Genomic DNA, 14072 nt, shown 5'->3' on the forward strand with positions numbered 1-14072 from the left:
TCCATTGCCTTGCAGGACTTGCCCACGGGAATTAACCTGCTGGGGGCTCCTTACTCTGCATCCCTTGCAGACCTGGACGGGCCGAGATAAACAGCAGAGGATGCTGGCCTGACAGGGCGGGAGGAAGCGTGAAATGCTGGATCTTCCTCAGCCGCTGCTGGCAAGGATACCACCTGCCATGTCTCAACACACGGCCAGGAATTCAGCGCCCTTGGCCAAACCGCCCGTGTGGGTCAGTGCCCAGGTCTCCGGTCTCCGTGCCGCAGCGCTTCACAATCCCCCCGGCATTGCTGGGGAAAGCAGTTGCGCTGGGGAACATAGGGGTGTAGCGCACCCTTCCCCCGAACCAGCATAATGAGGTTCCCTCTCTCGAATCCCCAGTACCGGTGAGCCTTGGCCGTGTTAGAACTCGACCCAAGGACTCTCCTAGACTTCTGGCCAGGAGACGTGGGGGTTACCCCATAACTACCAGCTGCAGGGTTTGTGGCACCTTCCTCAGAAGCATGTGGCCACTGCCAGGTACAGGACACTGGAGTAGGTGGATAATTGGACTGATCTAGAATGGGAATTGCTATGTTTGGGAAAACCTCCCCTGGTAACAGCAACAGACATTTGCTGGCACATGGCCTGAATCCCCGCTGTATGGATTCAACCAAGGCACCCGGGCTAAGGTCTCCGTGCCTTCAGCCCCTCCTTAGCCATCAGTCAGGGGGTGGGAGCTGCTCGGACTTTGGGAGTCCCAAGAGTTTCTGTAACCAGCAGGCACTGCTGCCGTTTGCTCCCACCCCATGGGCTCCTGCGGGTGGCTGCAGTTAGAGCTCCTCTGTTAATCATTTTGGGGCCAGGTCTGCTAGCCTTACTCACCCTGAGTAGCGCCTTACTCAGTAAGCAGCTCCACTGATTGCACTGTTACCGAGTAAGGTGCTGCTAATTGGAATGAAGGATGACAGAATCAGGCCCATACACAGCCGGGCTAGGGAATAGGCTTCACCCATCCCCAGACCTGGAGAAGGATTCTAAGCCACGAAAAAGCACTTGGGGCCAGATCCAACCCCAGCGGAGGGGATGGAAAGGCCCCTGTTGGATTTCAATGGGCGTTGGATCTGCCCCACAGATGTCACGGTGATGGGCACCAGACAAACCCCGGGGATAAGACAAACACAGATTACAAAAGCCCAGGGCTCCTCCTGCGTACCAGCAAATGTGGGTTATGCAGGATGCGGCCACTCCCCCAATAGCATGGCCATTCGTGGTGCCACGTTTACGTTCCACTAGCCAGCGCTTTGGGGGGTGTTCCCAGCCCTGCTGTCGCCCAGACTAGAGCCCCCCGCAGGGCAGACTGGGAGAGCCCCACCTGTCTCTGGGTGGGGCCGGGGTGGGACCAGCAGCTTGGACACCAGGCGTGGCTCGCCTGTCCAGCACGGGCGTTGGCAGGGTAGGAAGGGTTAGTAAAGAAACTCCCCCACCCGCTGAGCTTCTCATGGAGCTTCCCCCCCAGAAGAGCATCCAAAGCAGAAAAGATTAAGCAGCAGAAATTCATTTTTATCCAAGCACTTTTGTTGCCAGCCCCGGTTTTCTATTTAGACAGCTGAGCCTCGGCCAAGTCGCCATCTGTTGAACATGTTAGAGTGTGAGCTGAGGAGATGTGCTCCTGCGGATTCGAGGGCAGCACGCCCCCTTCTCCCCCCCCCCTCCCCCCCGCCCCACGAGACACCCTCTCCCCAGTTAAAGAAATAATTTTTAAAAAACCGGAGTCTGGGAAACACACAGGGGCTGGCTGGTTGCAGTTAACGTAATGAGAAGCAGCTGGCGTCCTAGGTGGAAACAGCTGGGAGCAGGGTGCCCGGGGATCAGACAGCACAGGGAGTGTTGTCACATGGCTCCTCTGGCCAGAGAGCCGCTGAGCGTCACTTGGGAACGGCAGAAAGGAGCCGGATTTTCAGAGCGCCCCAGGGCCTGAGGTCTGGGAGCACCAGGCACAGAGGTGCCACGGAAGCCAAGCTTCTCCAGGGCACCGGCACATCGGCCTCTGCCCAAGGATCTGGAGCCAAGCCTTCCTGGCAGGGAGCACTGGCCCTCTCTAACGGGCATGTAGCTTGGAGGAGAGGGCAGCATCTCCCGGAGGGGGGCAAGGAGAAGCACCCTTACCCTCCATGCTGAGGCGCTTGGTCTCCTCTAGCTTCGGGCAGCAGAGGAAGGAGCATCAGAAACCGCAGGTCCTGCCCAGTGCCCAAGACACAGATTCCCCAGCTGGCAGGGCCATGCGACCCCCTGTGCCCGACTTGCTCAGGGGTTAGGCAAGTGGGTAAGACTGCCCAACCCACGGCACTGCAGGCAGCGGAGAGACTAGGTCCACTTGGAGCTCAGCCCCGAGAGCCAGGTCACGCAGCAATGGTCCCGATCCCCTCTCCTCCCATAGGCCGCACTGACCTCAGCTGTCTGAGGGGCTGCTGTTCCGGGCCCAGGCACGGAACAGAAAGGGGCATAGGGAGGGTCACATGGCTCCTAGGACGGACGGCATATTATTACCCCCTTTCACCAGTGGGGAAACTGAGGCACAGAGCAGTTAAGTGACCTGCCCAGGGCCACAGGTGTCAGTGTCAGAGCCCAGAACTCAAAGCCTGATTTTCAGAGATGTTGTGCACCCACAGTTCCCAATGGCATCAGTCCGACTTGCGAGAGCCCAGTACTTCTGCATGTCAGGCCCTTTTTTGCCTCTCTGTGCCTCGGTTTCCCCATTCACATAGCGGGGAGAATAGCACCTATCTCCAGGGGGCATTGTGGGGCTTGGACTGATGGAGCCCACTGCTGCAGCCATAGAACAAAGAGCAACAGGATCGGGTCCTTCGTGCTTGACATTTTCAAACCAGTCCAGGTGACTGGCCATGTAGCTTTCATTCATGTCAATGAAACCTGGGTGTCTAACCCCCCTAGATTGCTTTGAAAATCTCAACCTATGTCTCTAAAGAGCTTTGAGATCCTCAGGCAGAAGGAGCTCTGGTTTTATTTTGACTTCCTCCCCGGACAGGGGGCGGGGGCAGGCGAGGCCACCCTGCCTGACGCGGCTGGGTGTGGGGCCGGCGCCGAATCGCCCCAGAGCACTCTTAAATGTTTAAACCCTTTGCCGTTTCATGGGAGTGGAATACACAGGCTCCGAGAGTGCTGGAGGCTGCTCTGGCCAGATTCCTGCGGCTAGTTCAGAGCCATCGGGATAGAACCCTTGGGGCCGGGGCGGGGGAGATAATAAAGATGCAAAGGGGGGGGGCTTCCCCCCCTCCTTGATTCCTCTGATAAACAAGGGCAGCTGAAGCCAGCCTCGGAACATCTGCTGGAAATATTTGGTTTGACAGACATGCCAGGGCGCTGAGAATCCCTCCAGAGCAGGGTGACAGAGCAGGCTCAGGGCGGAATTAAAACGCAAATAAAAAAGGGAGATTTTGAATGCGTTGCAAATGGTGACCAGCTGGGCCTAGCCCCGCTTTTTGCTGCGCACAGCCCTGCAAGCCTGTATGTGGGGAGAGCGCGAGTGCACCTGTACTGACGAGCTGTGGTACATCCTGGGGGCTGCGGAGAGGGCAGCACAGGTTACCCCCTTCCCCCCACCCCCACATTTCCCAAACTGGGACCTGCTGAGACTGGGGAGTGAGAGCCCGGGAGAGAGAGAGGGGTCAGGCAACAGTTGATTTAAAGCTAAGAGAGCTCCCCTTGCAGCTTCTGCTCTGGTCCAGGGCCTCCTTCCTCATCTGGGGACGTCGCCGGCTCTCACCAGACCACCGCCCGGTCCAAGGAGCTGCTGTGTGATTGTCTATGGGGCTAGGGTAGGCTAAGTGAGGGGGGCCCCCGACATGGCCCCAATGGACAGGGCGCTAACGCAAAGCAGGAGGGCTTTAAGCGTTCCCTAGGGTTAATGTCGGGGGCCAAGAGTTACACAAAACTGCGTCCTGGGAGTCAAGGCCCGGCAATCTGAGAATGGGAGGATACATGGAGCCAGGCCCTTGTCCCCTTTGGGCCACTGGCTGATCCTGCTCTGTCTCTTTCTCCCTTGTGTCATGGAAGAGCAGATGTGCAGCCAGGACGGTTCCCTGCTAGCTCCCATAGGAGGTGGGAGCTACAGGTCTGGAAAACACCCTCACATCCATGGCATGGCCGGAGACTGTGCGCAGCCCATGCAGAGCTAGCCGGAGGCACAGGCCGGGGCATCACTCAGCAGGCAGTGCGGGTTCACTGCGGGGACGGTTTGATCCTCTTTTGCGTTCCCCTCGAGAACTGGCAATGCCAGGCACCCGCCCAGGCGAGGGCTGAGCCAGCTGCTGAGACCACGAAACTGGCACCACAGCTTCTCACTGGGCAAAGATTTCATATAGACCCAGAGTTCTGCCCCCTTGGCCAACCTGAGCGTACAACGCCCTGGGTCCCGCACCCCCTCCCGTCACAGCCCGGGCGGCACCTCCGCGCCGAGCCGGTGCCTTGACTGACAACGAGAGCGTCACGTTCACACCCAGAACCCAGCCAGGCACCCGCTCCCAGAGGCTGCCCACATTCACCAGCAAACCCAGCCTCGGCACAGCGGAAGCCAGGTGCCCCCAGTGGGAGCCGCGCCAACCCAGCGTCACGGGCTTGAAGAGGAGGGAGTCACGCCCCAGTGGCGACATATTCCAGAGGGGTGGACCCCTGGCACTAACCTCCGTGCCAGCAGCTGGGTGCTGCCTGCGAAGCTGCGGGGCCTGCAAGGAGCGGGCACGTGTGACTGTGTCAGCCAGCGTTCCCCGCTGCTTCCATTCCCCTGGGCACCACCCGCCTGGGGCAAATATCCAGGACCGGAATGGAGAGCTGGGATCTGAAGACTTGCGAGTGAAGGGTGGGTTTTCCCGTGGTTTCTGAATACCTAAGCACACCTCCTCTTTCCTAAGGGGACGCTATCCTTTAGGTTAGGCAAAGCAAACTGGTTTCCGTTCGTAACTGTCTTGTCTGAAAGAACTGAGGCCCTTTGAAATGCACCCGAGAATGGCATCAGTGCGTCTGTCATCCCTTTGCATCCCAGGGTGCTTAGCAGTGGGAACTAGAAATACAGTGTAACTGCCCACCCCCCAACCTTAATGCCCACTTTCTGTTTATTTAAACCAGGGGGCAGAGATGGGTTCCTGTCACAGTGTGCCTGGCCTCAGGGGGCTCAGCTCCCCACCTGGGACTGATCAGCTGCCTGCCAGCTGAGGCTGTGATGAGGCCGTGGGTCTGGGGATAGCCGGAGCTCAGTTTCTGGGCACAGTGGGTAGGGTAGGCCCTGCAGGGGAAAGAACCCAGTCTGCACGTGACACTCAGCGTGTGGCCTGGGAAAAGACAAGGCAGCAGAGGCTCACCCTGACTCTCGGGGCAGACGGGGAGTAGATAGGCCCCTGCAGGAGTTCCCGAATCAGGGAAGGGACCCGACTGATGTGCTGAATTTGTGTTATTTGGGAAAAGAACCCGAAGAAAAGGGGCCTGGAATCCCGTGGCTGGAGAGTGCTCTTTGGTGCACAGGCCGCTGAGTTAGCCCCCGGGCTTACAGCGCCCCACAAAGCTCACTAGGCAGAGACAGGGCTTCATGTTGGTTTGAATCGTTCCATGGAAGTCAAGACGGCCCCCTCTGTGGCGCTGGGAAGCCAAACACAAGCACCTCAGCTGGTGCAGGGACACGGGCCTGCTGAGTTCCCCAGTCCAAAGCTGGGGGCAGCGGGAGAAGGGAATGCACCACCCCAATGGTGAGGAGGGAGCGAGTCCTTTAAAGCCGTGTTCCTGTGCATGTGAGCAGAGGGGGTGAGCCCGAGTAACACAGGGAGGGGGTTCCTGGCTTCCTGGGTTTGAAACTAAAATTACAACTTGCAGGCAACCAATCCAGCATGACCTGCCCCCCCGAACTCTCCGGCTCCACCCCAGAGCTCCTCAGCTCCATGTATCTGGCCCCTTCTGACTCAGGTATTTGCATGTTCCTTGACAGAGCAGGTAAATTCTTCCCATAGCCCAGTGGTCCGATAAGCGAGACACCCACAGCAACCATCTCCCAAGTCAAAGGGCGCCTGATGCAGCGAAGCTCCCGCATGGGGCATCATCGGGGGTTGGTGGGGCCATGGCCCTGGGCTAGGCAGGACCAGGCGGCATAAGGGACCTACCTTCAAGAAGGGGATGACGAAGGGGCGCAGCGGGAAGTTAGTCGCCTCCTGGAGCTTGGAGTGGAACTCTTCGATGGTGAGCGTGGAGTTCTGCGAGGCAGAGACAGGAGAGGAGTCACAGCAGAGAACAGCAGCCCTCTTCCCCAGCCCCTGTTCACACGGCCAGCCCTTCACTTCTCCCTCCCACCAGCCTGGTCATTTCCACTGGGGTCTAGAGTTCACATGGCTACTGCCCAGGCCCTGGGCTACTAGTCACACGGGGCTGGGCTGGGGCGGGGCAGGTCAGTTCATTTGGACTATTCCCTGTTCACCCCTGCATTTCAGTGCAGGTCTTGAGGCTGCAATGGGCAGTTTGTATCCGGTGAGAAATGCAGGAGAAATTCCCAGTTTTGCTGGGGGGAAGGAGGAGAAGTATATCCCCGCCCTTTCCCACATACTGTGTTTGCTTCTGGGAAAATGGCAGTTTTTTTCCCAGAGCAAATTCAGGACACAAGGAAAAATCTCTCCGGAGTTCGCCCCACAGCTCTGGGAGGGGAAAGCCTGGCTTTTGCACCAAGCCCTCGCTCAGTTACAGCTTCACCCGTCTCTCTGATGGGGCATGCCGGACAAACACGCCCCACGGAACGTACCACGAGCCCCAGCACCAGCGTGCGCACCCGCTCCCCGATCTCCGGGGAGATGTCGTTCCCAAACTGCTGCAGGGTGGTCAAGAAGCGCTTGAGTTTGCTGAGCTGCCGGGCGCCGCAGGCTGGAGGGAGCTGATGGGTGGAGAGGGAGGCAGTGGAGGAGGTGGCAGGCCCGTTGCTGAACCCGTTGGGGGTGGAAGGAGCGCCATTGAGAGCGGATGGGGAGTGGCTGCTTCCATTCATTACTGCAATGAGAGAGACAGCGAGAGGGTCACTGGAGAAGGCACTGGCTTTCAAGACCAGCGGCTGGCCTCTGGCCTCCTGGAAGAACGTTGTAATGGGCTTCAAGCAAGTAGCGCTGCCCTCCACTGGAGAGAATCAGAACGGCTCTACTATGTGCCATAGGCTCCTTACAGCTGGAAGCTAATGGGGATTTTCCTTTAGCAAAGTGGGCTTTTTGAAGCAGGCGGCTGACTTCTCAGTGGCCCCACAGTGTGCAGAGGGTTAGGATCAGCTGATTCACAACTCCCTGCAGAGAGGATGCCAGGTCACAGTTTCTGTGCATTAGCATCACGTCCGCATGCAGGGAAGGGAGGATGTCACCTGCGCCTGGGGGTGGGGAGATGTGTGTCAGCGAGGGGAGGGCAGGCAGCCTGGGGCGTGGGGGTGTCAGCATTAGGGGGCAGGGCACACATGTCAGCGTTTGCTGGCCACACGGGGAGTTCGGTTGTCTCACAACGACGTGCTGCAAACAGAAGGGAACGTGAACAGCAATGTCCGGCCACGGCAGCTTCCAATCGACAGCCAAGCAGCAGGGCGATCAGCGAAACAGCCACCTCCCCCGCAGGCAAATGAATGTGCCGTGAAGTGGCCATGTGCTCGTCAGGCCCGATAAATCAATAACCCGCCCTGCTCCCTGAGACCTGGCTCAGCCCGTACACCTGCCAGCCAGCCATTTAACACCGACACAATTCGAACGCACGAGGACAGCACAGCCCGTCTGGAAATCCTGCCCCTTGCTGCACACGGGGCTCTGTGTATCAGCACGTGGCCTCTGCCTGGACCACAGCACGCCCCGGAAGGTACAACTCGCCTTCCCCAGCCCCACGGAGAATCAGTGGGACAGACAACGAGGGCTCTGGGATGGGGAGCACTTTGCATCAGCCTCAGTAAATACAACCTGACAGTGGAGCGAGGGCCTAAGGCTGGGATGTTTGCAGGTGGTGAAATCTAGGGGCTCGCTCCTGCATGGGCCAAGCGCTTCCAAGGGCTGCTCATGCAGGGCCAAGCCCCAGGAGCCATCTTCCAGCAGCCCGGGGGGCAGGACGGGCGCAGAGCTCTTTGGAAAATCCAGCCCTAACTAACCTCAGCCGTATATGCGGCTCTCTGCAATCACAGAGTGAAAGGCAGGGCCAGGCCCTGAAATCTGCTTTCTAACCCTGCAGAACAACTGGCTGCATTAAAGCTGGGCCTGCATTGTTTGAACCCGCAGCAGTGGAGACTTGGCACTTACAGGCCGTGCATTTCCTCACGTGCTGCAGAGATCAAACCCCTAGGTAAGCTGCCTTCATGCCAACCGCTGCTGAGGAGCCTGTAAACAATCGCCTTCTCCTGTCCATAGGAAGTAGAGGGGGAATTGTACTGCTAGGTCCTGCCTAGCCAACCCTGCGTCAGCCAGGGCAAGACAGCGCCGAGCCCTGGGCTCTTCTGCACCTTGTCCAGCGCAGCTTGAAATCAGCACGATTGCTGGGTAATTACACTCCGGGGGGAATCCTCTCCCTGGATAGCCTGGTCGATTACATGCTTTTCACCAGTCTCCACCCCTCAGCCTCATCCCCACGTCTCCCTGGAGCAGGAACCGCAGCAGCTAGACGCGCCACCCAGAAAACAGAGAGTCACTTGGAAAAGCAGAGGGATTCGTGTTCACCGGCTATGGAACCCCACCCCACGTGCAAATCACCTCCAGAAATCGGGACTCCGAGTCCCCCTGAACACAGCTCTGCTGGGAAGAGAAACCCCAAAGGGCCCCACGATTCGCCCTGAGAAAATACAGCTGGTGAATAGACCCATGGTTCCCCTGAATCCCCCCTTCCTGCGTTCACTAACCTGCCCCGCTGTGGTTGTGCTTCTTGGAAGCCAGCAGCCCTGATTCTGGTGTTTTCTCAGGCTCCCTCTCGCTCTACTACGAAGCAATATCAGCCGCTTGCTAAAGAGATGCCGAAAATAACCCCCTGGCCACAACTGCTTTTATTCCAGTGACAGGTGTGTTACTAAGTTAAACTCCGCACATGGCCCCGACGGAAGGTTTGTGGACGCAGCCTGCACCCTTGTAGCCAGCTCTGCTAACGGGGGAGCGAGCAGGTTGGGAAAAAGTCCCGTTCTGACTGAGAAGGTACACAATGAACGGCGGCAGCCTGCTTTAAAGCCCCCTCCTCGCACGCCCTCATGTGCTCACACCCACAAGCCCTGGTGGTGAATTCGCTGCTCCCACAAGGCTGGGGCTAACAGACAGCAATGGACGCAGACACCGTGACTCCAGGATCAGCTGCCAGAGGGCAGATCCCAGCACTGGTCCCACAGAACAGTGTGTTTGCCAGCTCCCCAGCCTCCCCCTGTGCTGGGATGGAGCCATGTCCCGCAGGGGTTGCAGTGACCCAGCTCCCCACGCCCTGGAGCTGAGTGCACAGCCCATGTAGCAGGCTAGGCGCTTGGGAGCTCCCTTAATGCCCTGTGCCCCTGCTTTGGGGAGGAGGCAATATCCAGCTAAAAGCAGAGCCACCAGCCCTGCCCCAGCTTCACCCCAAGTGCCCTCACCCTGTCTCCACCCTCCCACGGGGCAGCCTACCCCATCCAACTCCTGCCCGCCACGTAGCAGAACTGCCCCGGTTCTGCCACCCACGCTCCGAGCATGGGGCAGGAAATCCCTCGCACTCAGTGCAGCATTAAGGACCAGGGCGGGAGAGCTGAGGTGGGCTCTGGGTCTCTCATTTGAGTGGATGTTTCATTTTACTTACAAAGACAGACCATCGACCATTTCAAGCAACCATGAAAACGGCCGCGAGGCAGAAACGTCGGAGGCCCAGCTTCTTGATCTGCAAGCAAAATAAAACACACGCTATCATGAGAGACCAGAGGGGGCAGCTTTCCACAGTGCTGGGTGGGGGCTGGGCTGCTTCGGCCCCCAGCTGCTTGAATTGGAGCCGCGTGGTGAAAATCCAGAGGTGAGAGACTTAACGGACTTCTCCTTGGAATGGACTGTGGGTCCCTGCCTTGAAAAGGCCTGGCCATGCTTCCTAAATGGCATTGATCATCCGGGGATCTCCAAGCACTTTGCAGGGATCCATAAAGGAAGCTTCGCCACTCACACGTGAGGTAGGTATCACAACCCTGCCTTGGGGAAACTGAGGCATGGAGAGGGGGAGCAACTGGCCCAAGTCACGCAGCAACTCAGTGGCTGGGAACAGAACCTTGCACTAGCCATTAGACAAAGTTCCCTGGATGGGGCTGAATTTGCTGCTGTCCCAATTTGGCAATTTGGGGGATAAATACTGACCTCTGAATCCAACGTGGCCCTTAGTGTCTGACGCCCCCATGGCTGCCTCCCTGAGTCTGACACTCTTACTAACCTCCTCAGCTTCTGCCCTGTCCCATGTCTTCCTCCCCCGTGCTGCACAGAGCCATGAAGAGTGGTAACCATTAAGTTTGCTGGTTAACAAAGTCCCCTATTTACAGGGTAAGTCTCAGTGTAGACCTGAGTCAGAGGGTTTGCTAATATTCACAGGACTAAGTGCAAAAGGGACAACTTAAAATTCTTTTGCCTTTTTGTAACCTTTATGCACACGCAACACATACAGAGCATCATCCCCAGCCACAGTGCTGAGGAAAATCCTGGTGTGTTGGAGGAGGGGGCCACCCGACTCCACACAGACGCACACGCACAAACCCAAGTACGAATTAAGAGGCCCCACATCTGTTGCACAGCTCAGATTAAAAGCAAAACCCATCAGATCACAGACGATCAGAATCCGATTTCTAATTAGAGAACATCTGGTTCCAAACCCAATGTTTCTCCTGACTGGGAATGCAGCTCGGGGTTAAAAAAAAACAACAAACCAACCCGCTACCAAATGCACCTTAAAGAGATTGGGCCTTGCCTGGATTCCCTTGAGCAGAGCAGATGGAGCAGCTTTGCAGTTCGAAGGCTAAGCAGTTGTCAAAGGCGTCGGTGGGTTTGTTTTTTGTTTTGCTCTTAGAATTTATCAGCAAGAAGCTGTTCTCGCTGGTCACGAGGCAAGGCTCTCTGCTGGGGTGGGAAGGGGAGTCTCTTACAGATCTAGACCAGCTATTTCACAGAGCAACAGCTACGCCGGTGTGGAGGCTACACACACACACTCACATTAGTATAGTTCCTCGTGGGCCATTGGATCTGTCGTCTGTAGAACGGTTGTTGGCAGTGATGTCGCTGCGTTGGACCGGAAGAACAGCTCTGTGCAGCTCCAAAGCTGGTCTCTCTCCCCAGCACAAGTTGGTCCAGTAAAAGATATCATCTCACGCTCCCCCACTTTGTCTTGCTCATTTGCACAAGGGGGCAAATAAAGTGCGGCAAGGTGCCTGCAAGCTCCTCTCCCTCCACTGGGGGCTCCACTGCTGGGCGGTGCAAGCCCCCAAAGCAGGTGGTGCTGGCCAGGGAATCCCGGGTGGCCCGGAGTGGCTGCTGGAGGATTTCCCCAGGGACTGAAAGCCCTCTCCCCTAGCAGAATGCCGGGGGACGCTCCTGCCACCCGCTTGTGAGCACAGCAAGGAGATGCCACGTGCTCCTCCCTGGGCTAGTGAGGGTGAATGAATTTGGCCCCGTAGTTTTACATTTCCAAAGTGATCGAGGCCCAGCCCCTAACGTCCCCTCTTGTTCCCGCTGTCTGAGGGGGCTAGAGAAAGTGGCCTCCAGCGCACTGAGGCCAACCTGATCTGTTTGCAAGGGGCTCCTCTGTGTCTGCCAGCCCATCGCGCTGCGTCTCCTCCGTCTGTGTCTCTGGAGCAGCCCGGAGCAGGCTGTACCATATATATGTGACTGGCTTCTGCAGTGTGCCCCAGGACATTGCCAGACACAGCCTGCAGCTGGTGCACACCAATCCCCAGCCTTCCCGGCTTACTACACTGAGGAGGGTGGCTGCAGCAAGTGATCCGAACTCAGTGGAGAGCCTCTGCCGAAAAGGGGCAGGGCAGGGCTGCCGGGACTAGTCACGCCAGATGACTGATCCTGTGGAACCTGCGAATGGAAGGGGGGAAGGCGGATAGCGGGGCTGGGGCAGGGGGTGGGGGGGACTCAGGTGTGTTGCAGAGACGCTGCACAAAGCCCTTTTTGAGCACCAGAGCCTCCCAGCTTCGTGGTTTAGCTCAGGAGGAGGAGGTCCCCTGGGAGCGTTCCTGGAGCAATTCCCTAGCCCATCAGTCGCTGTCTGCGCACTCTGACACCTGCGCTCTGTCGGGGATGTGACAGAACGTGGGTCTGTGTGCAACCAGATTATGTGCCTTCTCCTTTAACACCATCCGACTATGGCACAGGAGAGATCTGGAGCACTCGAATTACTGCAGTGCAATAATTAGGGCCCTGCCAAATTCACGGTCGTGAAAAATGCATCCCGGACCGTGAAATCTGGTCTTCCCCTGAGAAATCTGGTCTTTTGTGTGCTTTTACCCTGTACTATACAGAGTTCACAGTGGAGACCAGCGTTTCACAAATTGGGGGCTCTGGCTCAAAAGGGAATTACAGGGGGAGTCACAAGATTATTTTAGGGGGGTTGCGGTATTACGGGTGATCCGGGTAACTACAGGCTTGTTAGTTTGACATCTGTAGCATGCAAGGTCTTGGAAAAAGTTTTGAAGGAGAAAGTAGTTAAGGACATTGAGGTCAATGGTAATTGGGACAAAATACAACATGGGTTTACATGTTGGTAAATCGTGTCAAACCAACCTGATCTCCTTCTTTGAGAAGGTAACAGATTTTTTAGACAAAGGAAACGCAGTGGATCTAATTTACCTCAATTTCAGTAAGGAGTTTGATATGGGGAATTCCTAGCTAAATTGGAAAGATGGGGATCAATATGAAAATTGAAAGATGGATAAGGAACTGGTTGAAGGGGAGACTACAGCGGGTCACACTGAAAGGTGAACTGTCAGGCTGGAAGGAGGTTACTAGTGGAGTTCCCCAGGGATCGGTTTTGGAACCAATCTTATTCCATCTCTTTATTACTGACCTTGGCACAAAAAGTGGGAGTGTGCTAATAAAGTCTGCGGATGACACGAAGCTGGGAGGTATTGCCAATACAGAGACGACCAGGCTATCATACAGGAGGATCTGGATGACCTTGTAAACTGGAGTAATGGTAATAGGATGAAATTTAATAGTGAAAAGTGCAAGGTCAGGCATTTAGGGATTAATAGCAAGAATTTTTGTTATAAACTGGGCTCATCAGTTGGAAGTAACAGAGGAGGAGAAGGACCTCAGAGTACTGGTTGATCACAGGATGACTAGGAGCTGCCAATGTGATATGGCTGTGAAAAAAGCTAATGCGGTCTTGGGATGCATCAGGCAGGTATTTCCAGTAGAGATAAGGAGGTGTTAGTTCCGTTATACAAGGCACTGGTGAGACCTCATCTGGAACACTGTGTGTAGTCCTGGTCTCCTATGTTTAAGAAGGATGAATTCAAACTGGAACAGGTACAGAGAAGGGCTACTTGGATGATCCGAGGAATGGAAAACCTGTCTTATGAAAGGAGACTCAAAGAGCTTGGCTAGTTTAGCCCCGCTAAAAGAAGGCTGAGGGGAGATATGATTATTATCTATAAATATATCAGAGGGATAAATACCATGGAGGGAAAAGAATTATTTAAGCTCAGTACCAATGTTGATACAAGAACAAATGGATACAAACTGGCCATCAGGAAGTTTAGACTTGAAATTAGATGAAGGTTTCAAACCATCAGAGGAGTGAAGTTCTGGAACAACCTTCCAAGGGGAGCAGTGGGGGCAAAAGACATATCTGGCTTCAAAACTAAGCTTGATAAGTTTATGGAAGGGATGGTATGATGGGATAGCCTAATTTTGGCATTTAATTGATCTTTGACTATTAGCGGTAGATATGCCCAATGGCCTGTGATGGGATGTTAGATAGGGTGGGATCTGAGTTACGATAGAAAATTCTTTCCTGGGTGTCTGGCCGGTGAGTCTTGCCCACATGCTCAGGGTTTAGCTGATCGCCATATTTGGGGTCGGGAAGGAATTTTCCTCCAGGGCAGATTG

The 14072-nt window shown here is 56.0% G+C and overlaps 1 protein-coding gene across 24 annotated transcripts in view; it reads right to left on the reverse strand.

Moving 5' to 3' along the window:
- CBFA2T3 (CBFA2/RUNX1 partner transcriptional co-repressor 3) overlaps positions 1-14072 on the reverse strand; it is a 105134-nt gene that overhangs the window by 9931 nt on the left and 81131 nt on the right. For 16 of the 24 annotated variants that reach the window (XM_043526555.1, XM_043526554.1, XM_043526552.1 and 13 more), the window contains 3 exons: positions 9787-9864; positions 6776-7017; positions 6147-6236 (listed from right to left, as the gene is read on the reverse strand). In XM_043526555.1, coding sequence (XP_043382490.1) covers positions 6147-6236; positions 6776-7017; positions 9787-9864 — 410 coding nt within the window. The remainder of the gene's footprint in view (positions 1-6146; positions 6237-6775; positions 7018-9786; positions 9865-14072) is intronic. The other 8 variants (XM_043526557.1, XM_043526560.1, XM_043526556.1 and 5 more) reach the window with 1 other exon arrangement.

Source organism: Chelonia mydas, chromosome 12 (assembly GCF_015237465.2).
Source record: "Chelonia mydas isolate rCheMyd1 chromosome 12, rCheMyd1.pri.v2, whole genome shotgun sequence".
Lineage (NCBI taxonomy): Eukaryota > Metazoa > Chordata > Testudines > Cheloniidae > Chelonia > Chelonia mydas.